Raw genomic sequence first — 27,973 nt, 5'->3', positions numbered from 1 at the left:
ACCTTACTCTTATTCGATGCTAATTAATGTTGATTTATTTTGTTTTCTTATTGTGTCTTTTATTTTTCTATTCTTTATTATGTAAAGCACTTTGAGCTACTGTTTGTGTGAAAATGTGCTATATAAATAAATGTTGTTGTTGTTCTTTTGGCAGAGAAAGGCATATGTGATATTTGACTACGCCTTTGATTGATTTAGGCATTAAATCAATGGGACAACAGTCATTCATACAGGTTGGACTTGCTTTCTTAGGTACAGAAACAATGATGGATCCTGTAAAGCATGTTGACATGACAGACTAAGGTAAGGAGAGATTAAATATTACTGTGAACATGGGTACAAGCTGATCAGCACAGACCTTAATTATATATATGTCCATCAGTAACCGCACACTGCATGATAACATGCAGTGAATATACTTGACTTATAGTTTTCATCCCCTTTCTCTGTACGTTTACCATTTGTTTGCTCAGATGTTGATGCACTTGCTGCTTCTTGAGAAGCTCTTCTTTTCTCCGCCCTGGCGGCCCGCTTCTTTTCTTCTTTGTCGCCATCTTTTCGTGTTAAAACTGAGTAAGTCAGTGTTTGCGTTGCAATTACTTAGTACTGTTTCCTTAATTTTTCACTTAAGCTGGCACTGAAGTCTTCAATCTGCCTGAAGAGTGATTTATGCATTTATGTATGATATGAAGAAGTGACGGCGAAGCTGGTAGGGATGAGAACGGAGTCCGTACGCATGCGCCACACAGCCGCCCTGCTGAGAGTCGATTCTACAATAAAATAAAGAGAGGAATAACCTTGGAGGTCAATAATCATCCCGAAAGCGGATAGTATACATCACGTAGTATATGTGTACCAAATTTCAGGTCAATAGGTCAGACGGTTTGCGAGCTACAGGTGATTTAAAATCCTGGATAGACAAACAAACAGCCACAGTAGCGTATTATAGAAGAAGATATGGTTTGATCCAGTACTCAGTGAAGAATGCTAAATTGAAATGAACGATAACACCAACTGACTTAGCAACACAGAAGAAAATAGACAATTTAGACCATACAGGCTTCACAAGTTCTCAGCCAATGCATAACTATAACACAACTACCATATAATACAACAAAAAAAGAAAAAAATAAGCGGGTCAACAGGTATACTGTACTATCATGATGGGTCTTTCAAGCAGTGACTCTTGATTTTCTGTTTATGAATAATTTTAATTTCATTTTTACTTTATAGTGTTTTTTGTATTGACCAGTGTCAACAGTTTCCAATATATTGTGGTTCAATGGTGTAACACAATTAAATGTGAAAAAAAGTTATTATAAATGTGTGTGTGTTTTTATTTGCTCTGTGGTTTACTGAACACAGTAAAAGGGCAAATTAAAATGGGAATGTCCAAATCTGGGTACAAGACTGACCATTTGATTAGCTACTTAATGTCAGGAGAACAAAAAGGTAATCTTTGGCTTTCACAACAACACAAACTAGTTGTTAACCTTTGTAAAAATGAATGAGGTTGTTAGGAATATAACAAGTTTCATGCACAGTAGGCTTACCTTAAAAATTACAATGGTAACTTAATTAAGTAGAATGTTTTGATGAAAATTACTTATAAAGGACCTAAGCCTTAATTTTTTTTGCATATGCTTATGTTACTCAAGTGTGAAAACACAAATAATGATACCGGAATAGAAAAGGGTCACACAGTTTTAAGTTTGAATTGATTTGTGTGGTTCAGAAATACTAAAGTGAATCAAAATGCACATAAATTAAATATTCTTGTTAAATAAGGATCACATAATGTCATCAATCCATCCATTCATGCTACCATATATCCATCCATCAAATAAACATCAAGGAAAAAAGAATTACAACTGATGTAATGCATCCATTATATGAGTTTATATTAATCAAGCAAAGTGGAAGAGGCATAGAATGAATGACCAGCATTGTTTCTCTGAGTAGTTGTAACAACGGGAAACTTCTAGCAGCAATGTCAATCAACTCATTCTTTTTGGAATTAATATATTTATATATAAAGCCTCTTTGGGATTGATATTGCCTTTGTCTAACCGTGTTATTTAGGAGACCTCATGAACTCTCTTATTAACAGGTTAGGAGTTTCCACACTACCATCTTTCAGATGACTGGAAACATTTAGAAACAATTCAACATTGACTGGCTCCTGCTTAGTTAAATATACATTATACTAAATTGTAATTGACTGTGATTGTCACTTCCTTCATCTACCTATGTTTGAACATGCTTAATAAAATGTAGGATTTTGGATGGGGACTAGAATAATTCAATACAAGGCAAAATTAGCCATATATAGGTTGCCCCTGTATCACATCATGAACTCACACACACCATGCCAATTAAATATGCCAAATAACCTAACACCTAAATCTTTGGGATTTTTTTTAAACTGGAACATGTGAAAAATTTGGGATAATGCTCAAATTTTATCAAAGTAACAAGACTGGGACTCTGAATTGACAGGGACGTCCTCAAAGCATTTATTCAAAAGGGAGTTGTCACTCAAACACAGCTGTGACAATGATGTCGTCCTGCATTCGCTCCCTTTTGAGATAAAAAGAACAGTCTTCCAGCACAAGCGAGGAGACAAAAAATGAGCCCAAGGCATGTTCCCAACATCAACCATCGGGCGACAGACATGTTACGTGGTGAACCTGCGAACTTGTAGTTACACCGGCGGCGGACAACCAATCCCTGCCTGCGTTAACAGAGTTTTCGGCGCATAGCGCAGATGGGGAGTTGTTAGGAGTCTCAAAAAGTCTCACAGTGATAAATTAAAAATGAAATTATTTCAGACTATACTAAAAAAAATAACAGAGACCGCGAATTTATGACATCCCTTAGTTTAATTTAAACTGCTGCATGTTTATTTGGAGTATAATAATAATAACCATCGCTACCTGTTTATTTAGAATATAATAATAATAATAATAACCATTGCCCGCAGGCAAAAAGACAACTAAAGAAAGCTCCGTTTTCAACGCCTGCAGCGATACTCCTGTTTCGTTTTCTTTTGCCGTAAATCGATCGTGCCGTAAAGGGAATTGTTCCGTTAACGTTGAAGACTGTTTGTACTGTAGCCTAGCAGCCGAATGATTAAAATTTATCCAGCGACACATACTCAAGAATTTTAAAGACAACTATGTGGAACGTGAGTATATATATGGAATTGTATCTCTCGTTTAATATACGCAGACTAATTTTACAATATACTCTATTATTAAGACGTGTTTTCCTTTTTTTGCCTTTCTGCTGTTTACAGGTAATATGAGAGCAAATTTTTCTATCGCTGCAAGGCACGAAGTTCTGACACTTAAATGACAGACGGTAACTTGTTTATATTTCGGTTTTATCGGTTGTATACTTCATTTATGTAATTTATTTGAATAATCTTAACTCTGCAATTCTATTCGGACTGTGCAGCTGAAACGGCTGTGAACAGCGTTGAGTTTAACGTGACTGTTTTTACATTTGAAGGCTCTTCGGTTAAATGTCACGTAATGACAATTAAACGCTACCCCAGAGCTAACCTTATTATTACAATGTGATATCACAACAAGCAAGAAATGACAGTTTTTGTACAGAACATATGCAGTTATATATAAACCGTATTCTGTTTACTTTGCTTTTTAGTGGTGCACAGCAGCAGTATAAACGGAATGGCATCACCCTCCATGTTCTTCCATGCTCTTGTAGTGACAAGAAGAATTGGGCACTTTATACATACGAATGCATCAACTCGAGCCTTTAAGTCGTGTCTAATTTCACTGTTTCTACCACACAGTCCGGCAGTGTATTGTAGGGGTTAAGGCTTTGGACTTTATATCCCGAGGTTCAGAGTTTAGATCGGTACTGAGATATTGTGCGACCGTAAGCACGTCCCTTTAACTGCCTTTGCTCCGGTTGCAAAAACAAGAGAAATGTAACAGATTGTCTCAAATGTTGTAAGTTGTCCTGGATTAAGCTATCAGACAAATACGAAATAACAATATGAAGTGTAGTGATATGTAGCAATTTCCAAAATAACCTGATTGCACGAATTATTAAATTAAATTTAAATATTTTAATTATTACATTACTACTGAATTTGAACAGTTTTTCTGTTGTGTAGCACTTTGATCTAGTATCTAGGCATTTGATTTTCTTCTCCTGTATAACTAACTGTGTCTCTGCCTTTTAAACCAGGTTGTTAAAGAACTTTCCATTTTTTGATTGTAAGAGAAAGTATTAAAGAATGTCTCCTAAACTTGATTGGAGTGAGCTGATGAAGATTGACCCAGAGGTTTTGCCAGGTCAAGAAAAGCTTGCAGATAAACTACTGGATTCCTTATCTAAGGTATCAAATATAATGCATTACATTTTTTTATGAAATAAAAATTGGCCATTTTTTGTAATGTAGTGAATAAAATGTTATTTAACATATTATCATGAAGAGTTTGTGAAAAATATCCATAGTGTTTATTTATATAGTTATTAACTAGTTTAATACAGAGTATAATTAAAAGTCAGACTGAGGAATTATTATTACAGAGAGGGACATTTTTTTCTGTTTTTTAGGTTTGCAGTATAAATCAAATAAATAGGAATTAGTGTTACATCATTTTAACATAAAAATGTAACCATTTTAAAATAAATATTGTATTTTATAGAGTTTTATATCACAGTTCGCAAATTGGGAAAGTTTAATTAATTTTATTTAATTTTTTGTAGGTTGAAAGCAGTGAGCTGATTGTAAATGATCCCCCCAAGCTTGTTCAGCTTTTCAAGATAACTCAATCTTTAATGAAGGTGTGGAATTACATATTTTCTGTTTTGGGGGAGGAGTGGGGGTAAGCATGGCAGGCCTTGGACCTCATTTATAAAAACTTGTGTATGCACAAAAAGAGGCTTGAAATATGCATACACAGTTTCCCATGCAGACATCAAACACATTTATAAAAGAAAACTTGTCAAGAAACATGCATATACCGGTATTTAAAGTAAACCTTACCTATGTGTACACCATTTCAGAGAACCTGGGAAATGATGACACCCTTGTTCAAGAAAGGAAATGCAGCCAAACCAGCTAAATGATGACTCACATGCATAATTATAAATATCACCAAGTTCAAAGTTTTTTGTCATGTGCACAGTATGGAAACACGTTTCCCTGTACAATGAAATTCTTTCTTTGCTGTCGACAACAAATGGCAAAACCAGTGTATAAAGATAAACATAAATAATAAGTAGCAGATAGATAATAATTAACAGGCAGCATAAAGTATAAAAACAGAAGTATAAAGTGTAATTGTGCAGGTAGGTGTGTGATGGACAAGTCAAATACAGTTGTGTGAGGTAAATGTAATGAGGTGAACCATGGTTATAAACTCCAGTCAGTTATTTAGGAGTCAAATAGCCTTGGGAAAGAAAGAGTTATTTAGCCTGGAAGTCCTGCATTTCATACTTCTATACCTCCTGCTTGAGGGTAGAAGTGTGAACAGTTCGTGTTGAAGGTGGGTGGGGTCCCAGAGGATCAAGGCAGTACTCCTGCGGACTCTGCAGTTGTAGATGCTCTGCAGAGAAGGCAGCGGGGTCCTGGTGATCTTCTCAGCAGTCTTTACCCCTCTCTGCAGGCGTTTGTGGTCCATAACAGTAATGTTGCCATACGGTGATGCAGCTGGTCAAGATGCTCTCAACAATGCAGCTTTAAATGTTGCTGAGGATCTTAGTTGACATACCAAACTTCCTCAGCCTCCTCAAAGTACAGCCACTGTTGAGCCCTCTTGACCAGCTATGTGGTGTTAAGTGTCCAAGTGACGTCCTCACTGATGGACCTGTGAAAAAAGTTTACTTGAGATTTTTGCAAATTTATTAAAAAAAAAAAAAATTGAGAAAGCACATGTACATAAGTATTCACAGCCTTTGCCGTGAAGCTCAAAATTGAGCTCAGGTGCATCCTGTTTCCCCTGATCATCCTTGAGATGTTTCTGCGGCTTAATTGGAGTCCATCTGTGGTAAATGCAGTTGATTGGACATGATTTGGAAAGGCACACACCTGTCTATATAAGGTCCCACAGTTGACAGTTCATGTCGGAGCACAAACCAAGCATGAAGTCAAAGGAATTGTCTGTAGACCTCTGAGACAGGATTGTCTCGAGGCACAAATCTGGGGAAGGTTACAGAAAAATGTCTGCTGCTCTGAAGGTCCCAATGAGCACAGTGGCCTCCATCATCCGTAAGTGGAAGAAGTTTGAAACCACCAGGACTCTTCCTAGAGCTGGCCGGCCATCTAAACTGAGTGATCGGGGGAGAAGGACCTTAGTCAGGGAGGTGACCAAGAACCTGATGGTCACTCTGTCAGAACTCCAGAGGTCCTCTGTGGAGAGAGGAGAACCTTCCAGAAGGACAACCATCTCTGCAGCAATCCACCAATCAGGCCTGCACGGTAGAGTGGCCAGACGGAAGCCACTCCTTAGTAAAAGGCACATGGCAACCTGCCTGGAGTTTGCCAAAAGGCACCTGAAGGACTCTCAGACCATGAGAAACAAAATTCTCTGGTCTGATGAGACAAAAATTGAACTCTTTGGTGTGAATGCCAGGCGTCCTGTTTGGAGGAAACCAGGCACTGCTCATCACCAGGCCATTACTATCCCTACAGTGAAGCATGGTGGCGGCAGCATCATGCTGTGGGGATGTTTTTCAGTGGCAGGAACTGGGGGACTAGTCAGGATAAAGGGAAAGATGACTGCAGCAATGTACAGAGACATCCTGGATGAAAACCTGTTCCAGAGCGCTCTTGACCTCAGACTGGGCAGACGGCTCATCTTTCAGCAGGACAACGACCCTAAGCACACAGCCAAGATATCAAAGGAGTGGCTTCAGGACAGCTCTGTAAATGTCCTTGAGTGGCCCAGCCAGAGCCCAAACTTGAATCCGATTGAACATCTCTGGAGAGATCTTAAATTGCTATGCAGCGACGCTTCCCATCCAACCTGATGGAGCTTGAGAGGTGCTGCAAAGAGGAATGGGCGAAACTGGCCAAGGATAGGTGTGCCAAGCTTGTGGCATCATATTCAAAAAGACTTAAGGCTGTAATTGCTGCCAAAGGTGCATCGACAAAGTATTGAGCAAAGGCTGTGAATACTTATGTACATGTGATTTCTTAGTTTTTTTAATAAATTTGCAAAAACCTCAAGTAAACTTTTTTCACGTTGTCATTATGGGGTGTTGTGTGTAGAATTCTGAGGAAAAAAATAAATTTAATCCATTTTGTAATAAGCCTGTAACATAAAAAAATGTGCAAAATGTGATGCGCTGTGAATACTTTCTGGATGCACTGTATACAGTATGTATATACTGTGTGTAAAAACAAATACGTCATCCCAAACACACATAAGAACTTTCTGCTCGGATAATAAAGAGAGATGCTGTCAATAACAGGTTTGTAGGTGACAGTAAGATGGTGAGACCTGTCCAGATATACTACAGATTTACATTTAAAGGCATTGACATTTGAATGCAGTGCACCCAGCTTGCTGTTCCACAAAAAGAACATGCCATTTAGAAGTGCATTCCATCCAAAGTTACCTGGTTGAATACACCAGCCTTCATCATAACTCATTTTTAGAGTTTTCGTAATGGTGTGAATTGTTTCTGTTACCAAGTTTAAAAATAAACATCAGCAAGATGATGCAGCCCCCCATTTAGTCGATAACATGGACAAATTTAGACAGCATTTCAAAGTACTGTATATCATAGTTACAAAAGTCTCCAGACCCCGTCATGCTTTTTCCACTCCATATGAATGTATCAGATGTAGTCTGTGCAGCATTAAATAGCATCTGAAATAAGTTCAAGCAAGTTCTCCGCAATACCCAAAATGGCATGATACCTGAATTTGCTGTAACTTGCCATTAGATGTGTTAGTTCTTTCAACTTAAAAAGTGACCGAGGCTGGCCAGTTTTGAATCCTTTCCACATTACATTTATCCTTGCTCTGGTTCTTGAACTTTGGCATCCATGGATGAGCTGTTCCTCCGATACGGTATGAAATTGCTCTTTTGGCGGTAGTGATTGCAGTGCTACCAGATGAGTACAGGAATATTGAATATATCCTTCTTTACGTTCCTCAAAGTATATTACTTTCACAAGTGTTGTGGACATAAGGTAGCCTTCAGATTCTCCATGCTCAACCTGTGACATTTCTTTTAGTTCGCAGCTCAATCACAAGACAATTGCGATGAGTCAAATCTCAAGTAAGTGATGACAGCAGCATAGCCTTAATTTAAAAATACATTAAAAAAGTGTTTAATTGGAAATATCAAATAGGGCAGTATGATGATATAATGGTGGTGTACATTTCAGTGTAGTCTCAGATGACTGCATTAGAATCCCAGACATTGTCTATGTATAGTTGACACATTGATGTCTTGTGGATTGTGTTTTTTTTCTTTCTCCCCTTCTTCTCCTCTCCCGCCTTCATGTACTCTGATTTTCCTCCCACATTTCAATGGTATGCATGGCAAGTTAATTGACAACTCAAAAATGGTACAGTGTGAGTTGTCATAGATGTGAGTTTGTCCTACAACTGGCACTCCTTCAGGGATGGTTCCTGTTTTGAACTTAATGTTTGCTTAGGCTCCAAATCCCTTTGACTTTAAATTGGATAGGCGGTCACTGAAAATGAATCAGTACATGGATGGCTGGCAGTATTATTTAATTTTCTAAACAAGCTTAGTAGGGTAAAGAGGTATTAGAGATAAATAATAATACTGTGGAGCTTTGGGCACAATGCAAGAATCAACAATGACCTTGGTGCCATGAATATGGAAGGAAACCAGAGTAGCTATAGAAAACCCAAGTGAAGACGAGATATACCTAGGATTAAGTTTAAACCCAAGACAATAAATGTGTTGAACCACAGTGCTTACCCTGGCACCATCCTTGGAAATATTTTATCACTTTTATTTTTATATAGTATATTTATAGTTACAAAACTTGAATAATTCTGTACATTTGCAATTACAGTTAACATACAACAAAAAAGGTATTAATATATGGTATACTATAATATTCATACAAAGTTGTACAAATATGTATATGGATATTTTTTTCTGTTAATTTCTTAAGCTAGGTATTAATAATATACTGTACCATATTTTAAAAATTTGCACATATTAATTAAGCTAAACTCATCTGTGAACAGAGAAGTGAACAAGGGCCTACATATAGAAATAAAAAAAAAAAAGTCTTGGGGCTCTGGGTCACTGGGAAAAAGGTAGGCCACAGTGTCTTAATAGCTAAGCAGCATTTAGTCGTATATTATTACAAAGGCTAATGTTTTCTTAAAGTTAACATGAACAATCTTATGTACAGTTAAACATCAGAAAAGGAAACTCTTCCAAACTGGAGCAAAGGCTCTGTCTTCTATAGTAATTTATTATTGTTGTTCAGTAATGATGTACATTGTTTGAATGTTTTTAGTTTCAAATGCACTTTTCATAGTTTAAAATTGTTAACCACTCACTGTTGCTATGTTTTTTTTTTTTACGGTCAAAGATGAAAGCACAGGAAGTAGAACTGGCAATGGAAGAAGTTGAAAGGGCTGGTGAAGAGCAAGCAAAAATAGGTGACTTAATTTATTTAATTACTTAAAGTTGTGTGTTTTTCATTATATGTACATGTGGGGCATTCTTGTGATTGTTGCCTTTAATGTTGTGCTTATTTTTTCTCTTTTTGTATAGAAAGTCATCTAAAAGCCAAAATATTAAAGCTTGAAAATGAATTAGAGGTAGGTCATTTCTACTGTTATAAATCACATATGTATGTATGTATGTATGTATGTTGAGATATGGAAGCAAAATAAAGGATAGAAGTGTTCAATTTAGACAGAAGGTAATCATAATTTTACAACTAGTATGCAACAGGAGGTGATTTTAGTTAGTTATGGTACCACAATTAAATGGTACATGAGGATAGAGCATAGTCTAGTTTGTAATTTTCAGTTGCTTTCTAAAATTGTTAACCTGTAAATGATACCTATGAGGAATTTAAAAGCTGCAATTTAATTATATTTAATTGGACTACGGACTGACTAAGGTAGTTCTGTACTTGTTTAAAAAGGACATTATCCGAAGAGATTTAGCAATGTTTTAATCAATTCTGTATATCTGTGGTAATCTAAAGGATCACTAGCCAGAATATCAAATCTACATTGTATTTAAAAATTGTAGTTTAATACATGTTTTAGTTTATTAATGAAAGCATTATTAATATTAAAATTACAACAGCAGTTGTTTTCTTCTTTACTATTGTGTAAGTATAAAAAAGAGAAGGAGACTTTCTTTGCCAAAAACATGGATAGCCTGATTTTTCTGGACTTCTCCCTTTTGGCTTTTTTGCTGGGATGTGAGCCTTGTCAAACTCTTATCTTTACAAGGGATGGTGTAAAGGCTTAAAGCCACCATAATCCCTGTGAACACCAATGTAATATTCAGAATTTTTTCCATGTCGTTTTTGTTGCTACTCTTCTCTACCAAACTTAATACCTTAATTGTTTTCATATTGCAGCCAAAACGGAGGTAGACCTTCAGATTGGAGAACACATTGTAGTCATAAGGCACCAGGGACCTCATGTAGAATGTCATGCATAAAATTTACACTAAACATGGTGTACGGACAAAAGTAGAAGTGTGTGCATGCACCAAAATATCCAGATGCATAAATCTGTGCGTATGCCAAGTTCCAAGAATTTCCCATTTACAAATTCCAATGAATGTGAAATTTAACACAAAGTGTTTAAGTGACATGTCTACAGCCCCACCCCGACTCCTCCCATAATCTCACATATTTTAATATGCAAATAAATATAAATATCACCTTCAGTTCAGTGTTTGATTAAAAAACAATGGAAAAAGCATGTGAAAAAAAGAATAATTTCAGCGAATTTGAAGTGTGGAGGCAAGGAAAACTTACTATTTGTTGGCCTGTACAGTGGCATAAGCAACAAAAATGTGACAAAGACACTTGAAAGTTCAAGTTCAGAAAGTTGCACAGTGCCCGAAAGAAGAATGTATGGACAGATAACACAGTGTACATGGAGAAGCAGCAGGTAGAGCACAGTTCCTCAAAGTCTGACTTTGTAAAGCTGCCGCAGGTTCATCACACGGTACCAAGTGGATAGCCCTTGGAAATCAAAATCGACTTAGAAGCCAGTAATCCTCATCTGTTAATAACACGTTTTCTTCTAATTCTTCAATTTCTGATGTCTTCTAGCAACTCTAAAGCAGCCATGGTAGTTGGAATAGTTTGGGCATACTGTGCACCACTATATTGTTACAGAATGATCAATCAAGTGAATTAAAGTTTTAAATGATATGCAATTAATTTCTGTACATTTTTGATAAAACCTGCATCATAGATGAGAATCTAAAAGGGAAAAGCAGACCACAGGAACAGAAGCACTACTTTGATGCTGGGTGCCGCCAGTTTGCAAAACCAGGCAGAAACTTGTGTATATAATGGAGGACACTGCCGTGAAAATGTGTGTGGCTTTATGCCAAGTTTAGTTTTTATACATCTCACAGTGAGCTTGGAAATGGGCATATGCAACATTTTTGTACATAAGCACTGTTTATACATGAGGCCCCAGGTCTGGAGAATGGAGTGGCATTAGTATCTTCTTAAATCCATTGTTTCTCATAACCGCCTTTGCAGCACATTTTTGTGAAACAGAAAGAGGATAGTTGTCAGCTTTTCTCACTGGTTTTCCTAATGCAAATTGGTGTAATATTTGATTGGTAATGTGAGCCTAAATATGGATTACACTCTCTGCATCATAAAACATGTTTATGTGGTCTTTCTATCAATGCCTTGTTGGATAGCTTTGTTGTTTGAACACTCATTGATAGTTAAGTATCCACAATTCAGTAATGGAATGCATTTTACCTCTAATTTTGAGTTTATTAGCATGGGATTTTTGAAATACTGGATGCAATGAGGCTTCATTTCAGGTGTCACCCAGTATGCATAGGCCTGGATTATGTTTGAAACTGAAACATTTTAGTGTAGAGGAATTGCTGAAGCATTATCTTGTTATCTGTTGTTGTGTTTTCACAGAATGGATGTAATAATTTTTTGTTGATTAGAAACCTGAATTAACCATGATTTTTGTTAATGTTTCTTGTTCACTGCTGAAGTGCTTTATGTGTTTAAGTACCCATGTGCTTCATTTGGTTGCCATAGTAAGGAGGCCTTAAGAAGATTAAAATGTAATCCTCACTTCCACACCATTCTGATATATTTTCCTTTCTTGTACTTTTTCTTCCTGTCGTTTTTTTGTTTTTTTTGGCAAGCATAATTTTCAAAACCAAGAACATGTATTCTGTTTTTGCAAAATTTACGATTTGACAGCTATACTGTATGAATATTAGCTATTTACAGTTACTTATTTATAGTATATCTTCTCTGTTTTATGCAGGAAGCACAGATGGCCTCTGGTGGACGAGACACACGTTTTCTTCGAAATGAGATTCGTCAGCAAGAGCAGCAATTGGAACATAAAGACAAAGAACTAGCCGAAATGGAGAAGGAACTTAATAAGGAAAAAAAAGCTAATGAGAAAGTATGATCTCAGTAAATCTGTGATGATATTGTAACAGGAGTAACTAGCAATTGCTGCATGAAAGTTGTATTGATAGGGTAAACACAAAGTTGTGTTTTAAACTTAAACATACTTAAAGTTTAGCAAAAATTAGCATATGTTTGTAATAATATTTTTGAAAGCAGTTGATGGCCATACTGAATGTTGCCATCTGAAGAGTCCACACATTACAGCCTGGCAGACTGGAATCCAGTATATTTGACATCATTTTTATTTGTTTCAAGCTGTTTTTATTTCAGATGTCTTACTGTATATTTGCTAATTCTGTTTGAATTAATTGGTACTACAGAGTTGATATTTTTTCATTTTCTTTTGATAATAGTTAACACTTCAGGCAGAAGAGGCAGAGAAAGAAAATGGCAAACTAAAGAGAGAGGTTGGTAAACAATGTTAAAACTTCAGCACATTGGAATTGAGCAAGTAGTATGAATAGTGATTTGTGTGTTTCAGTAAACTTTTTTAAATTTCATTGCCTTTTTTAATTACTAAAGAATATTCCTGATGTGAAATTGTGCTTCAGAAATGATGTTCTGTGATTTCTTTAAATGTATTGTTTCTTCAGAGCATAATTTTTTATAATTCAAAATTGTATAGGCACAGTAATAAGACAATATGAAAGTGCCTATAAAACACCTGCATTGCTTCTTAAATTCTGACATTATCATTTTTCTTTTTATCTGGGACATTGTAATTTTTTGTGTTTGAATTTTGAATTGTATGTATATACAGTATTATACACTTTGCCATTTTTTAAAATGGTATTGTTTTTTCTATGTACTGTATGCCTTGAAAGTGCAGTTTTATATTAGTTTGGTAAAAATACATACCTTTTCTTGAAGGAGCAGATTATTGGATTATCTGAGACTTATTTGTAAACTTGGCACCTATACTCCTATCTGGTGGTTTATAGTCAATCAATAAATTGCACTTTAAATAGACATTAAGCAGTCATGTCCAAGATAATTTTGTGAATGCCAGTTAATAATAATTACTGTATATACTAGTCTAGTATGGCTGCTTAAAAACCTAGAAAGTCTTAAAATATATTTCTGTTTGACTTTGAATTACAAATATTCTAAACATCTAGTTATTTTCTTAGTAAAATTTTGCTTTAACATTGGTGAAATATAATTTATGACTGTTTGTCCAAGCTTGTGGATACCTAACTAAAAGTCTTCTGCATTTATTATATGTTGATTTTTGGAAAATAAACTAAAACTCCTGTATTTAAAATAACGTTTTGGCTTTGACAAAAGATAAGCTTGCTTTGCTGGTTTAGACTTATGCTTTGTTTTTTGATATATGTTTCATTTCTCTTTCTGCCATTCAGCTGCACATTTTTTTTTGTGGTGATTGAACGTCCCTGAATTCTTTCAAGTAATTTTTGATAATGGTTTGGTTATTAGCAGTTAAAATAACCGTGTCATTATAAATATTTAAAATTTACTCTGAAAAGCATCATCACTTGGTGATAGTGGTATAATTGGTTAAAAAATGAAAATTGCATTGACTAGTATTAGAAAGACAAAACCATGATAAGAGGCAGGATATTGGGCAGATGTCACTATTACAAGAAATTGTTTAATATGTGTAACGTGGGTAAAGTTGCATTCAAAAGTTATTCAAAAGAACAAAAGCATTGTGAACTGAATAAAATGCACAATGGCAAGTTCAGATTTTGACAAGGTTTTCAGAAAAACTGTGAGATTTGGGTAGAAGCTAAGCTAGGCAAGCAACACGATGGCTCTATCCACTTGTGATATAATGGATACCCCACATCCTGTACCTCCTCCTTGTTAGGTATGGCCTTGTTCAATCTCAAAACAATTTTTTTTTTTTTTAATCTGAAATTTTAAAGTCTTGTAAAGGTGATTGGTAAGCATTATTTGTCTAAATAGTAAAAAGATTTAAATAAGCTGATTCAGTACTTTTCCTGATCACGAGATTGCTAAATATTTTACAGGTGGAAAATATAAATACACATTATATATTTATATTCATGCAGAAAATAGAAAAAACGGTGGAGCATGTGTTACTATATGATAAAAGCTTAAACTACTATTCGCAGTCCAGCTAATGGAAGAAGGCAGGATTGTTGCATAGTACTGTGGATCTGAATTTTTCTGCCATGCTTACATTAACAACATCCTCGAACACTTCAGTGACTGTCTGGAGAAACATTAGCAAGTGCAGTTGGCTATAGTTATCATTGATGGCCAGAATATCTACTGAAATGTTATTGATCTACTGTAAGAGTAGTTAAAAAGGAACTGTGGCTCTCCTATTTTTAACAGTTAAATTTGTGCATAAACACACCATACAGCAATTGGAGCTTTCAAGAGTCTCTTGTTGCTAATGGTAGCAAAATTCATATTGAATTTTTACAGGTAGTTTAAAACTTATCCAAAGAGAGGACCACACCCAGGCCTGCATTGAAATTTTCTCAGGGCACGTAGCTAAAGATTTAGTAATATAGCCTGTGGTAAAAATCACATATCTAATCTGAAAATCCTACCAAGTAGTAAAAAAAACAAATGTACAGTGACCCTCTTTTGACATCTAAAGTGAACCCCTTTACTTTTAGTAGCTAAGTACCTTACTGAATTATTTAAAGCTTACCAGACAGACATACCTATGCAACCAATTCTGTATGAGGATATGCATTGCATTGTTAATGCAAAGATTTATTAGATTGCCCTTCTTTAAAGAGCCATCTACTATTGTTCAGCTAATGGAAACTGACACCTGAAATTACAGTATTTTTTTTTAAATCAACTTATATTGGGTTTGTCTAGTCAGTTAATACTCTTAAGTGCTTACATTTAGAATGACCTGTAGAGATATATTTTAGTGGAATAGTTGGAATCATTGACAATGCTATATCAGAGTTAGCTTTTGAATTAAAAGACTTTGAATAGCAAAGTAACAGAGTCAATATACTTTTTCTTAATCACATGGTCAGTAACACCCTCTGTTCTGATATATGGCCCCTATTCTGCAGTCCATTAATCCATTTGTATAGCCAAGTGAATGTGAAACATCTGTAAAAAGGCAAATGGAACATGGCCCTTTTGGAAGTGTTGAAGAAAAAAGCTGTTGGTTTCTGAGAAGCAAAAATCCTCTTTTGTGGAATTGAGAAATACAGAACATTGTCTCGACATTGACACAAGCAGTTCAACAAAGTCAACAGATGAATATTCAGAGAAGAGTGTCTACGGAGCACCTTAACATTGGTCACAAAGTCTAATACTGTAGTATAGGGAACCTACAAAAGAAAACCATAGCGAACTTGATGTTATAATAATGTTTGAAGAGACTGAAGGATGATTCACAATGTGATATATTTAGAGTAACATTTGCTTGAAAAGTATTGCCTCACAAGCCATGTTAGTCTGCCTGCAGTACTGTTAGTCAGTTCAAGACATGCAATTGATCACAAACAAACACAATCAATTAAGCACAAGCTGATTTAGAGCAAAGCTTAAAGGTACGATGCCAATACAAAAAGACGTCGTGTCCTGGCATCCAGAGTCCTCATGTGTTTGTTTTGGAATTTAAAGTTATAGCACAAACATTAAAACACAGTTCTTTTATTAACTATCACCATTGGTTTTTATTTATCTTGTAGTATAAAAAAAAGCTGGTAGTACCATACTGGACATTTTGTGTCATGGAAAATCCTAGAATTTAAGAATCACTATAGCATTTGAACCCTGTATATATGTGTGAGTGCATATACAACAGTAGGTTCAGAAAGTATTCAAAACCCTTCACTTTCTACTCACTTTATTGTGTTAATTTTTTAATTGAATTTATTAAAGCCATTTAAACAAGTCAAACTTAACAGACTAAATTCAGTTCAACCCCCACCCAAGAGAAAGAGAGGAAAGCCAACAGCCAGAGTAAAACCTTAAGAGTAGAAAAGAGAGAGGAGAATCCTTTTCCATAATATTAAAACCTATTCTAAAATGTTGATTAGATCCTGTCAGGTTTTTAAAAAGGTTTGAACAGATCTACTGAATTAGATTTTTTCAAATTTCAAATAGTTTATAACATCAGTTACCTGCTGACTTAAGAGTGGGCTAGGATTCTTTCAGTTGAGCAAGATAAGTCTTATGTGCTATTAGTGAAGATAATTTAATTTTAAATGGAGAAATTTGTCATTTTCCCACTTTTATCTGCACTCTATAAGGCATAATGACAAAGTGAAAACATGTTTTCAGAAAGATTTTCAAATTAATTAAAATTAATCTTATATAAGCATTTACACCCTTAATTCAGCATTTTGTAGAAGCCCTTTTGGCAGCAATTAGAGTTTTTAGTTTTCTTGGGCAAGTCTCTACAAGCTTTGCATATTTGGATTTGTGCCATTTTTCCAGGCAGATCCTTTCAAGCTCCATGAAATTACAACCCCAATTCCAGCGAAGTTGGGATGTTGTGTAAAATGTAAATAAAAACAGAATACAATGATTTGCAAATCCTTTTCAACCTGTACTCATTTGAATACACTACAAAGACAAGATATCTAATGTTCAAACTAATAAACTTTATTGTTGTTTTGTAAATCTTCACTCATTTTGAATTTGATGCCTGCAGCACATTCCAAAAAAGCTGGGACAAGGGCAGCAAAAGACTGGAAAAGTTGAGGAATTTTCAAAAAACACTTGTTTTGAACATTCCACAGGAGATCAGGTTAATTGGAAACAGATGTTTGTCATGATTGGGTATAAAAGGAGCATCCCTAAAAGGTTCAGTCGTTCACAAGCAAGGCTGGGACGAGGTTCACCACTTTGTGAACAACTGCGTGGGCAAATAGTCCAGCAGTTTAAGAAGAATGTTTTTCAACGTACAATTTCAACGAATCTAGGGATTTCATCACCTACTGTCCATAATATCATCAAAAGATTCAGAGAATCTGGAGAAATCTCTGCACGTAAGCGGCAAGGCCGAATACCAACACTGGATGCCCGTGACTTTCAATTCCTCAGGCGGCACTGCATTAAAAACCAACATCATTCTGTAAAGGGTATTACCACGTGGGTTCAGGAATACTTCAGAAAACCATTGTCAGTTAACACAGTTCGTCGCTACATCTACAAGTGCAAGTTAAAACTCTACCATGCAAAGCGAAAGCCATATCAACAACACCCAGAAACGCCTTCGGCTTCTCTGGGCCCGAGCTCATCTGAGATGGACTGACGCAAAGTGGAAAAGTGTGCTGCTGTCTGACGAGTCCACATTTCAAATTGTTTTTGGAAATCATGGTCGTTGTGTCCTCCGGGCCAAAGAGGAAAAGGACCATTCGGATTGTTATCAGCGCAAAGTTCAAAAGCCAGCATCTGTGATGGTATGGTGGTGTGTTAGTGCCCATGGCATGGGTAACTTGCACATCTGTGAAGGCACCATTAATGCTGAAAGGTACATACAGGTTTTGGAGCAACATATGCTGCCATCCAAGCGACTTCTTTTTCAGGGACATCCCTGCTTATTTCAGCAGGACAATGCAAAGCAACTGAAGTTGTACATCAAGCAAGAATGGGAAAGAATTCCACCTACACAGCTTCAACAATTAGTGTCCTCAGTTCCCAAACGCTTATTGAGTGTTGTTAAAAGGAAAGGTGTTATAACACAGTGGTAAACATGCCCCTGTCCCAGCTTTTTTGGAACGCGTTGCAGGCATCAAATTCAAAATTAATGAAGATTTGCAAAACAACAATAAAGTTTATCAGTTTGAACATTCAATATCTTTGTAGTGTATTCAATTGAATATAGGTTGAATAGGATTTGCAAATCATTGTATTCTGTTTTTATTTACGTTTTACACAATGTCCCAACTTCATTGGAATTAGGGTTGTAAATGGGAAGCATCTGTAAACTGCCATACTCCCGTGTTGACACAGATGTTCTATAGGTTTAAATCTGGACTTTGGCTGGGCCAGTTAAGGACAGTCACAGATATGTCTTAAAGCCACTCGTCATCTTAACTGTATGTTGTTGTGCTGAAAGGCAAGTCATTGCCCTATTTTGAGGTTGCGTTCTTTCTCAGTTAGGTTTTCTTTAAAGACCTCTGTTTAGTTGGTTTTATTCATCCTTGCCTCAATTCTGACCAGCCTCCATGTTTCTGACACCTGGTCTTCAGCAAACAATTCAGCAAACAAAGTGCTCGAAGTTTGGCACAAATAGCTCAATATTTGCCACATTAGACCAAAGGATTTTTGTCCTAATGCTTTCAGAGTTCAAGGACGTTTGAAACTCCACCCACTCTACTATAAATGTCTCAGCAAAGACATTCCAAAGCTCTATTAGAGTGATGATTAGGTACATGGTCACCTCCCTGTCTGATTACTCACTTATGAAAGACTCCTTTTTGATGAATCTTAAAACTTCTTCCATTTCATTGTTATTGAGACTACTGTGTCTAGGAACACTCAAAGCTTTATGTATGGTGTCATTATCTTTGCTCTGATCTATGCCTTACCACAATGTGATCACGGAAGTCTGCAGAGAATTCCTTGGACTTCATGACTGGAGTTTTTGCAGTGTGAATTGTGAGACCAAACATAGACAGAACTATGCCTTTCTAAAATTTTCCACTCAATTCAATACATTAATTCGAGACAATTTGTAGACACACCTCAAGGATAATTAAAGCAACCATGATGCACCTGACCAGAATCTGAGTGCCAAAGCAAAGGATCTGAATACTTACATAAATTAGTGGTTTCAGTTTTTGATTTTTAATAAGTTGGCAAACCTTTCTGAAAATGTTTTCACTTTGTCATTATGGGTCACATTAAGTATAGGTTAATAAGTAAAAATGAAAAATATAGCCATTTAAAATTACATTTTCAACACAGTAAATTGTGCAGAAAGTGAGGGGGTCTCTATATTTTGCTTCCACTGTAGCATATTATTCTTGTCAGCCTGCAACATGTTTTTTTTACTTGTCACTTATTACTATATGCATATTGTACGTAAAGCACCCACAGATACTTTGAAATGCTTACAATATTTTGTAATTAGCAAAAATATATACTGCATAATTTATTGTAGTCTTAGTTACTGTTCTTAATTGTAATTAGACATTAATCTTTTTTTATTTCCTCATAATTTTTAGACTGTTTTAATTTTACCATTTCATTTTTGCTTATTACTTTTGTAATCTGCTTTTTTATTTAATTTAATATAATTTTAATATTATTTGTATATTTCTTTTTTGTTTGCATTTAAGTGAATCAGTTTAAAATATTTAATATCTCAGTGAGGTAGTTTTAAATTGCATAGTTATGATTTTTTTCTTCTGATTTCCTCCCACACCCCGCTTTTATTCCTAAGGTTAAACGTCTTAAAAAAAAGGTAAAGTAATCCAATGTAGGTGATGTGAAATATCCAATCCACAGATTTAATCTTTGGCACCTGGATTCAACATCATAGGTGTTTTAAGTGTTAAATAGATGTTGTTGCCTTAAATGTTTTGCTAGTCTCAGTAGGTACGGTACTTAAAATTTTGGTTTAAACTAGTTCTTTATCCAGTTGGTTTATATGAAGAAAACTATCTGATATAAAATATTGTTTTCTTTAGAATGAACAGCTTCGCCAGGATGTTATTGATTATCAGAAGCAAATAGACTCCCAGAGAGAAACCTTGTTGTCTAGAAGAGGAGATGACTCAGATATTCGTGCTCAGCTATCTAAGAAGAATAAAGAACTTTATGAGTATCTGGATGATATTCAGGTATTGTATTTTACTGATTAAGCAGAGTTGTTTTTAACATATCTGCTATTGTATAAATGAAGAACCTGTGGGTGATTGTTTTGTCAATTTTAAACAAATCAAAAGTAATTGCATGGTGACAGATTTTGTTTTTCTATATAAAGGATGACTTTTGTTACTGGTGTATCAGCTGTGGATTCAGGTAAAAAAACAAGTAGCAACATGGTCTAGACATACCTGAAGAGTAAGGTGCTACTCCCCATTCTGATTTCTGTCTGTGCAAGCAATTTTATGGTATGTAAGAGTGTGATAAGGCGTGTGAGAGTGGAACAGAAATCAAAGTAAGAAGAAGAAATTAATTAGATGTGTGTACATAGTTCACTGAAGCAAGATAAATGCTGAATTCAGAGAAAACATTGGTGTGAAGGTGACAAAACTGGCTAGTCAGCTTCAGATGATGATTTCTAGTAGAATTGTTTTTGTTTAATGTTCCTAACAAATACAACCTGTATTTTATATTGTACTTTCTATAATCTGCACCATTCCATGGTGCTTTAGAAATACTGAATTACACCACAATAGTTAGCATATTTTTTACAGGCAGGTTACATGACCTGTGCAGTCTCACACAATTGGCCAGAATTGGGAAATTAACTTTCAGACTTGTAATAAAAGTTCAATGGCTTAGCAACTAGGCTATTTTGTTGACCTGATACAAAAAGGGAATGGAGGTATAATCAGATGTACGAAGTACTATAATGACAATTAAGATTTTACACGCCTTAAAGTAGTGATACTTCAATCAATCAATCAAATTTATTTATAAAGCACATTTAAACACAACAGACGTTGTACCACAGTGCTGCACAAACAAAGAAGGCTACTATGAAACGACACATTTTATAAGACCGTTAATTAAAACTATTTAATCTCCCTCTACTGACGACCTTAGCCACCGTAGAAGGTGGAGTAGAAAAAGTGGGTTTTTAACAGAGTCTTAACAACCTCAATTGAAAGAGAAGATCTGATGTGGATTGCAGATCATTCCAAACTCTTGAAAAAGACCTGTGACCCTTAAATTTTAGCCGTGATCTAGTAACTGCAAGAAGAAATTGAACCAATGACCTCAAAACTCTCGTTCTTGAGAGGGAATGAAAGAGATTGCAAATATATTTAGGGGAGATGCTGTGCAAGGCCTTATAAACAAACATTAAAAATTGAAGTCAATCTGAAATCTCACCTGCAGCCAATGGAGGTAGGCCAATAGAGGTGAGATATACAATCTTTTACTAGTGCTTGCGAGAAATCTTACTGCTGCATTCTGTACCAACTGAAGGCATAACAAGGCAGATTTGGGCAATCCCACATATAAGAAATTGTAATAATCAAGCCGAGATGTAATAAAAGCATGAATCACTGTGGAATCTGTGAAAGGAAGGATTGTAACTGAAATGTGCCTCAGTTGGTAAAAGCTGGAATTTACTACCACAGAGATTTGTTTATCAAAGCTTAGAGACAAATCAAAGATGATACACAGGTTCCTGACATCATTACAAATTGTTGCCCTCAACAAGCGTAAATGAGTGCCAGTTTCTTTAGCAGAAAAAGTAGGATCAAAGTTAATGACTTCAGTTTTATTTTAATTTAGTTGGAGGAAGTTTTTCACCATCCAGAGTTTAAAATCGTGAAACTCCATCAGATTCTTTACAGATAAAATGATGCCAGGGCTAACTTTAATATAAAGCTGTGTACCATCAGTATAACAATGGTAATTGACATCATGTTTTTGAAAAAGGACCCCAAAGGGAGCAAGTTTAAGGCAAATAATAAAGGAGCCAGATTAGAGCCTTGTGGTACGCTTTGAGTGAGCGGAGCTGGCTGGGATAAATTATCACCTATGTTAACGGACATAGATCTACCATTTAAGTATGACACAAACCATTTCAGTGTACATCCTTGAATACCAACTTCACACTCAAGTCGTTTTAATAGAACCCCATGGTCCACTGTATCAAAAGCTGCACTAAAATCCAGCAATACCAAAATAGCACCAGAAACCAAGTCCAAGGTTAATAGAATATAATTTGTCACCTTCAACAAAACGCACTGTGTACTATGAAATGTTTTAAAGCCAGATTGAAACACATCACATAAGTTATTTAATCTAAATGTGAAAGTAATTGTACATAAACCATAATTTGGATGGGGAAGGGAGCTTAGAGAGAGGCATGTAATTTGAGAGCACTGTAGAGTCCAGAGTAGGCTTCTTCAGAAGTGACTGAACAATCGCATGTTTGAAATTGTCAGGAATTTCCCCCATTTTTAAACCACTACTAATTATGGCCAAGACAAGTGGACAAGTCATCAGCCCCATCCGGAGGTGCAATTGGGACCAGGTGGTCAAGCACCTGGAACACTTCCGGGTGGGGTATAAAATGGGCCAGCCTCCACCACTAAAAGGCCAGAATCGGGAGGAAGAGGAAGAGGTTGCCTGAGGGGAGTGGTGGTGATACAAGGTGAAGAGTTGTTGTGTGGGACTAAAGTGCTTTTGGGACTGTGTATTGCCTGTGGGTCACGGGGAAGGCATGCGCCCATGGGTGAAGAAAAAATAAAAAGCCTGTGTGTTTTGTACACGTGCCTCTGTGTAGTCTGTGCCAGCTCGGGCGCTATATAGCGTCTTTCTCAGGGGTTAAAAAGCACTCTAGGTCCCGAGGCAGCATTTGCAATTAAATCTGAAAGATAATTTGATTTTCCAGATCTCACCACCTCTTGGTAGAGCTTGATGCAAGTTTTCACAGTTTTATGTGAGACCTAGAGTTTATCTTTTTTCCTCTGCCTTCCTGCATTCCTTCCTGATAGTATTAGTGATGTCATTTAGCTAAGACTGAACTCTGGCCTTAGCCCTGGCTCAACTTAACTTTAAGGGTATAATCAAATCCAGTGTTTGCTTGCACATAGACTATGGGAGTCTAACCAGGCCATGAGCATCGAAGCACACAGAGAGGTCTTCTGTCACTACAGATGAGTGAAGGTTTGAAAAGGTATCACAAAACTGCAAGAAAGATTATGGCATTTATCAAATGTGTAAAATCCCGGGACGGACATAGGAGGTCCAGTTAAAAAAAAAATGACAGCTTAGTTATCTGAAATGTAGGCATCAAAAATCTTAACATTTTTTACAGGAAGGACAAGATTTTCCAGCACAAGATTTTTCTGATGAGTGGGACTTGGTTGGGCCCAGTTAAAGGAGTCCACCAGACATAAAACACTTTAACCAGGGGTTTCGTCGGACAACAAACATGAATATTTAAATCTCCCAGAACCAGCAGGCTCCCAGAACATGTCACAAACAAAGATAAAAAGTCAGAGAATTCCTGGATATAATCCTTATTATATCCATGTGGTCTATAAACAAGTGCACACAGCACAAGATTGGTAAGCTCAATTTTAAATAGTTGAGCTTCAAACTGGAAAAATTGTCTAAAGGCATTGATCTACATTTAAATCGATTATCATAAACCGTTGCTAGCCTACCACCCTGACCAGTGCTTCTAAGTAAGTTAAAGAAGTTACAGTCTGGAGATCATTGAATAGATGGTGAGTCACCGGCACTTAGCCAAGTCTCTGACATAAATAAAAAATCCAAGTTGTGAGGTGTAAAAAAGTCATTTAGAATAAACGATTTATTAGCCACACACTGCACGTTCATTAAAGCCTTCTCCACAGAACCTTTAAATGAAATTGCCCCATCTGGTTGGTTAGAGTTAATTCCACACAAAATCCAGATAAGAATCCAGTGCTAGTGAGGGCTCATGCTGAACATTTAGGCAGAAATGCAACTTAAAGATGGTAGCAGAGAGATTAGGGTAGCAGTAGAATGATCATGGACCGGAACTCCAGTGCTTATAGATGTCTGCACAGTTCAGGAATGGCCAAAACACAAACAAAAATTTCCACAAAAGAATAGGAGAAAGTTTCTGACTAGCAGTGGCAGACAAACATGCCAGCGTTCGTTCAGACTAGGGGCTTCTTGTATAACGCCGTACATAGAATTTACACTAAAACATGGTGTGTGGACAAAATTGGAAATGTGCGTACATGCAAAAAGCTGTGTGTACGCCAAGTTCTATGCACTTCCCCTTTAGAAATCCCAATGAATTTAAAATGTAACGCATGTGCACATGCCTACAGCCACACCCTAACCCTAACCTAGTGTTTTGTTAAAAGACAATGGCAAAAGCATGTGGAAAATAGGAGAATTTCAGCAAATGCAAAGTTGAGGCAAGAAAAAAATATACTATTTGTTGTCTTAAGTGGTGGTACGTGCAACAAAAGGAAGTTGATTGAGTTGATACAGAGTGTCAGAGACATTCGAAAGTTCAAGTTTAGAAAGTCGCACAGTGCCCGAAATAAAAAAAAATATATATTAAAGTCTCCATGAGAAGGCGTGTCACAGCCCACTATCTGTTTATTCTATTTCAAACAATATAACAATAATCTTCGGCTGCTGGCTGTACACACAAACACACACACACACCTTTGCCTCGGAAACCACTTGGCGACCATGTGGCTTTGTGCTGACGGATGCTGTTCTGTAGTCATAAAATGCAATAATGGATGCTGTAAGAGATGTGGCCAGTGAACTAAGGAAAATAAGAGCTGTACCATGTGATATTGACCACAAATTAAATGAATTGGATAAAACATAAATGCTGCATCTGGAAAAAAAACGCATGCCACTGCCATTATTTTTTATAGGCGCTCCTGCTATAGATGATGTAATGCCAGCCCCATCTTTTGGTAATTAATCCCTGGCTGATGCAGCTTGTCCAGCACCGTTTCAATAGCAATATGCGTGCAGTTGATCGCTCCGATTGTATTTGGAAAAATAGACGTTGCTGCGAATTGTGCTTTGATGTTTCCAAGTTCTCCCACAGTGTAAGGAAATCTCATATATCTGGGTGACAAGCAAATAATACCATCCCGTATAGCTGGCATGGCGCAACTCCGGAAGTTCACATTTAAAAGTGGACAGACCTTGCAAAGGAGCAGGTAGAATACAATTCCTCAAAGTCTGCCTTTGTAAAGCCAGCAACCAGCTCAGCACACACTTCCAAAAGGATAGATCTTGGAAATCAAAATCTACTTAGAAGCCAGTCATCATCATCTGTAAATACATGCTCTCTTCTCATTATTCCATTTGCAATGTCTTCTAGCCATGCTAAAGCATTTATGGTAGTTGGAATAGTTTTGTGATTCTGTGCACCATTATAGTTACAAAATGATTACAGTCAAGTGAATTCAATTTGTACACGCTATGCAAATAGTAGTGTATTTGATAAAGACCGCATTATGAAAAAGAAGGTAAATGCCACAGAAACTGTGGCACTGCTTTGACGCTAGGTGCCACCAGTTTGCAAAACCTAGCAGAAAACTACATATGCAAGGTGTGAGGAAGCCATGAAAATTTGCGTATTTTAGTTTTTATACATCCAGAAGTGAGTGTGAAAATAGGTGTGAGCTACATTTTTATGCATACACACCATTTATACATGAGGTCTTGGAAATCGAAAATGGTCGCCAAAAGGTGAGCTGGCATTGGTAGTTTTAGTAATTCTCTTACATGCTGTTAGACATTTTCCAATGAATAAAATAGTTTTCCTTATACGATTGATCATACTTTTTGCAAAACTATGCACATTGAAGTTTCTCCATGCATTTGTGTGGCACAGTTTCTGATCTTTTCTTATTTGGGCAGCATAGTGAAACAGTGGTAGGCATTTCTGTCATGGATATAGCATCCTTAACTAAATGCTGTCTGTGTGGATTTTACATGTTCTGTCAGTAATTTGTTTGTGTGAGAGATTTTTCCTGGGTAGTCTACTGTTCTCTCACAAATCATGTTTCTTAGGTTGTTTGGCAAGTCAAGTATTCACAAATTTGTGTGTGGATATGATTGGACCCTGCCATGTACAGGTGCCCAATATTGATGGAATAAGATACTGCTTCCTATGACCAGGAATTGAATGAAGAGGGCATGAAAAAAAATATACAATATTTGATTGTGTATATTCCTTTGTCAATATTTATAAATTTCTATATAGAAAGCATTGAAGCTAGCCAAGGAAATAAAACCAAAAGTTACAATATTTCCCAAAACCTAATAATTTTTTTTAAATATATCCTCTTTCATTTTTCTTTCATCCTTGAAAAATGCACATATCCTACCTCTAAATTCCTTTACATTTAAAACATCCCCTTTAATAAAACACAATTCTTAAAGTCTTAACTGCAGTAAAGGGAAAAACTGTATAAAATGATTTTCCTCTGTTTATTGTAACACCCAAAAGTGTTTGTTCTTAATATTATATATTTATTTATAACTTCAAATGTATAAGATTAAGATTGTATACACTAGCAAAGTCTGCAGCTGCTACCAGAATGTTTAGAAATTCTCTTAAGCACTGACATACAACATATCCTTTTTTCATGTATTAATTTTCAAGACTTTAACTGAAGCAAATGAAAAGCTAGATGTTCAAAACCAGGAAATGCAGAAGAACCTAGAGGATTCTGTATTGGAAATGGAAAAGATGACTAATGAATATAATAAAATGAAAGTTGCTGTACAGCAGACTGATATAAGCATGGATCAATTAAGAAAAGAAAATGAACACTTAAAACTCCAGGTAAAAAATTCTATTTTTCTCATGATATTTTCTAGTTTTGTTGGTAATTTTTTTAATTGGGATTTTTATTATGTTTTAAATGAAATGGAATATGAATCGTTTTGAAAATACATTTTTTGATAATCATTTTATTTTTTGTTGATTTTTCCCACTTAAACTGATTTAGCTCATGTTGTCATATTAGACAGTAGTGCACAATACTTTTTTAGACGTGTCTGCATTTTTATATTTTTGCTTTTGCATCATGAAAGTACTGTGATTTTAAAAAGCAAACCAGCAGTTATATTTTGTTTCTTCATTGATGTTGCCAGATCTAGTGTTATTGATAGATAGTTCTACCAGTTTAGATTTCAGCTTATTTATGTCTTGTGTTTGACATTCAAGGTTGAATTGATACTGTGGTAGAATACAGAAGATGAACCATTCTGTTATGACTGTCACATCCTACGTTTCATATAGGTTCTTCAATTTTTAATCTTATATTAATTTAATTTCAGTGTTGGTGTATTCTCATTCTTGCTCCATTAAATAGTAAGTGTTAGCAGTTCACTGCCAACTTAGTGAAATCCAAAGGTGGTGGTTATTATTTTTTTTCATGCTTTAAAACACACTATATATTTTCTAAATCCTTTTATATTTTACAACGTAAGAAACTACTAATGACTCTATCTACATATATCCTTCTTAGATAATTTTTAAACAAAATGTAGTTTTTATTTATAATTATATACAGTGCATCCGGAAAGTATTCACAGCGCATCACTTTTTCCACATTTTGTTATGTTAGTCTTCTTCCAAAATAGATTAAATTCATTTTTTTCCTCAGAATTCTACACACAACACCCCAAAATGACAATGTGAAAAAAGTTTACTAGTTTTTGCAAATTTATTAAA

General features: G+C 35.8%; 1 protein-coding gene across 3 annotated transcripts in view; it reads left to right on the top strand.

The window, feature by feature from the left end:
• Positions 1-2,884: 2,884 nt before the first annotated feature.
• The window catches only part of LOC120534295 (centrosomal protein of 290 kDa-like), a 134,495-nt gene continuing 109,406 nt past the window's right edge, over positions 2,885-27,973 (top strand). For 2 of the 3 annotated variants that reach the window (XM_039761783.1, XM_039761782.1), the window contains exons 1-10: positions 2,898-3,187; positions 3,299-3,363; positions 4,222-4,372; positions 4,747-4,824; positions 9,574-9,643; positions 9,759-9,805; positions 12,494-12,637; positions 12,999-13,052; positions 20,259-20,411; positions 26,897-27,079. In XM_039761783.1, the coding sequence (XP_039617717.1) occupies positions 4,271-4,372; positions 4,747-4,824; positions 9,574-9,643; positions 9,759-9,805; positions 12,494-12,637; positions 12,999-13,052; positions 20,259-20,411; positions 26,897-27,079 (831 nt within the window). In that variant the 5' untranslated portion in view covers positions 2,898-3,187; positions 3,299-3,363; positions 4,222-4,270. Of the gene's footprint in view, positions 3,188-3,298; positions 3,364-4,221; positions 4,373-4,746; positions 4,825-9,573; positions 9,644-9,758; positions 9,806-12,493; positions 12,638-12,998; positions 13,053-20,258; positions 20,412-26,896; positions 27,080-27,973 lie in introns of all 3 variants that reach the window. The other variant, XM_039761784.1, reaches the window with a different exon arrangement.

The sequence above is a fragment of the Polypterus senegalus genome, chromosome 8, assembly GCF_016835505.1.
Source record: "Polypterus senegalus isolate Bchr_013 chromosome 8, ASM1683550v1, whole genome shotgun sequence".
In the NCBI taxonomy this organism is placed as follows: Eukaryota; Metazoa; Chordata; class Cladistia; order Polypteriformes; family Polypteridae; genus Polypterus; species Polypterus senegalus.
This window is presented reverse-complemented; position numbering and strand designations above follow the sequence as displayed.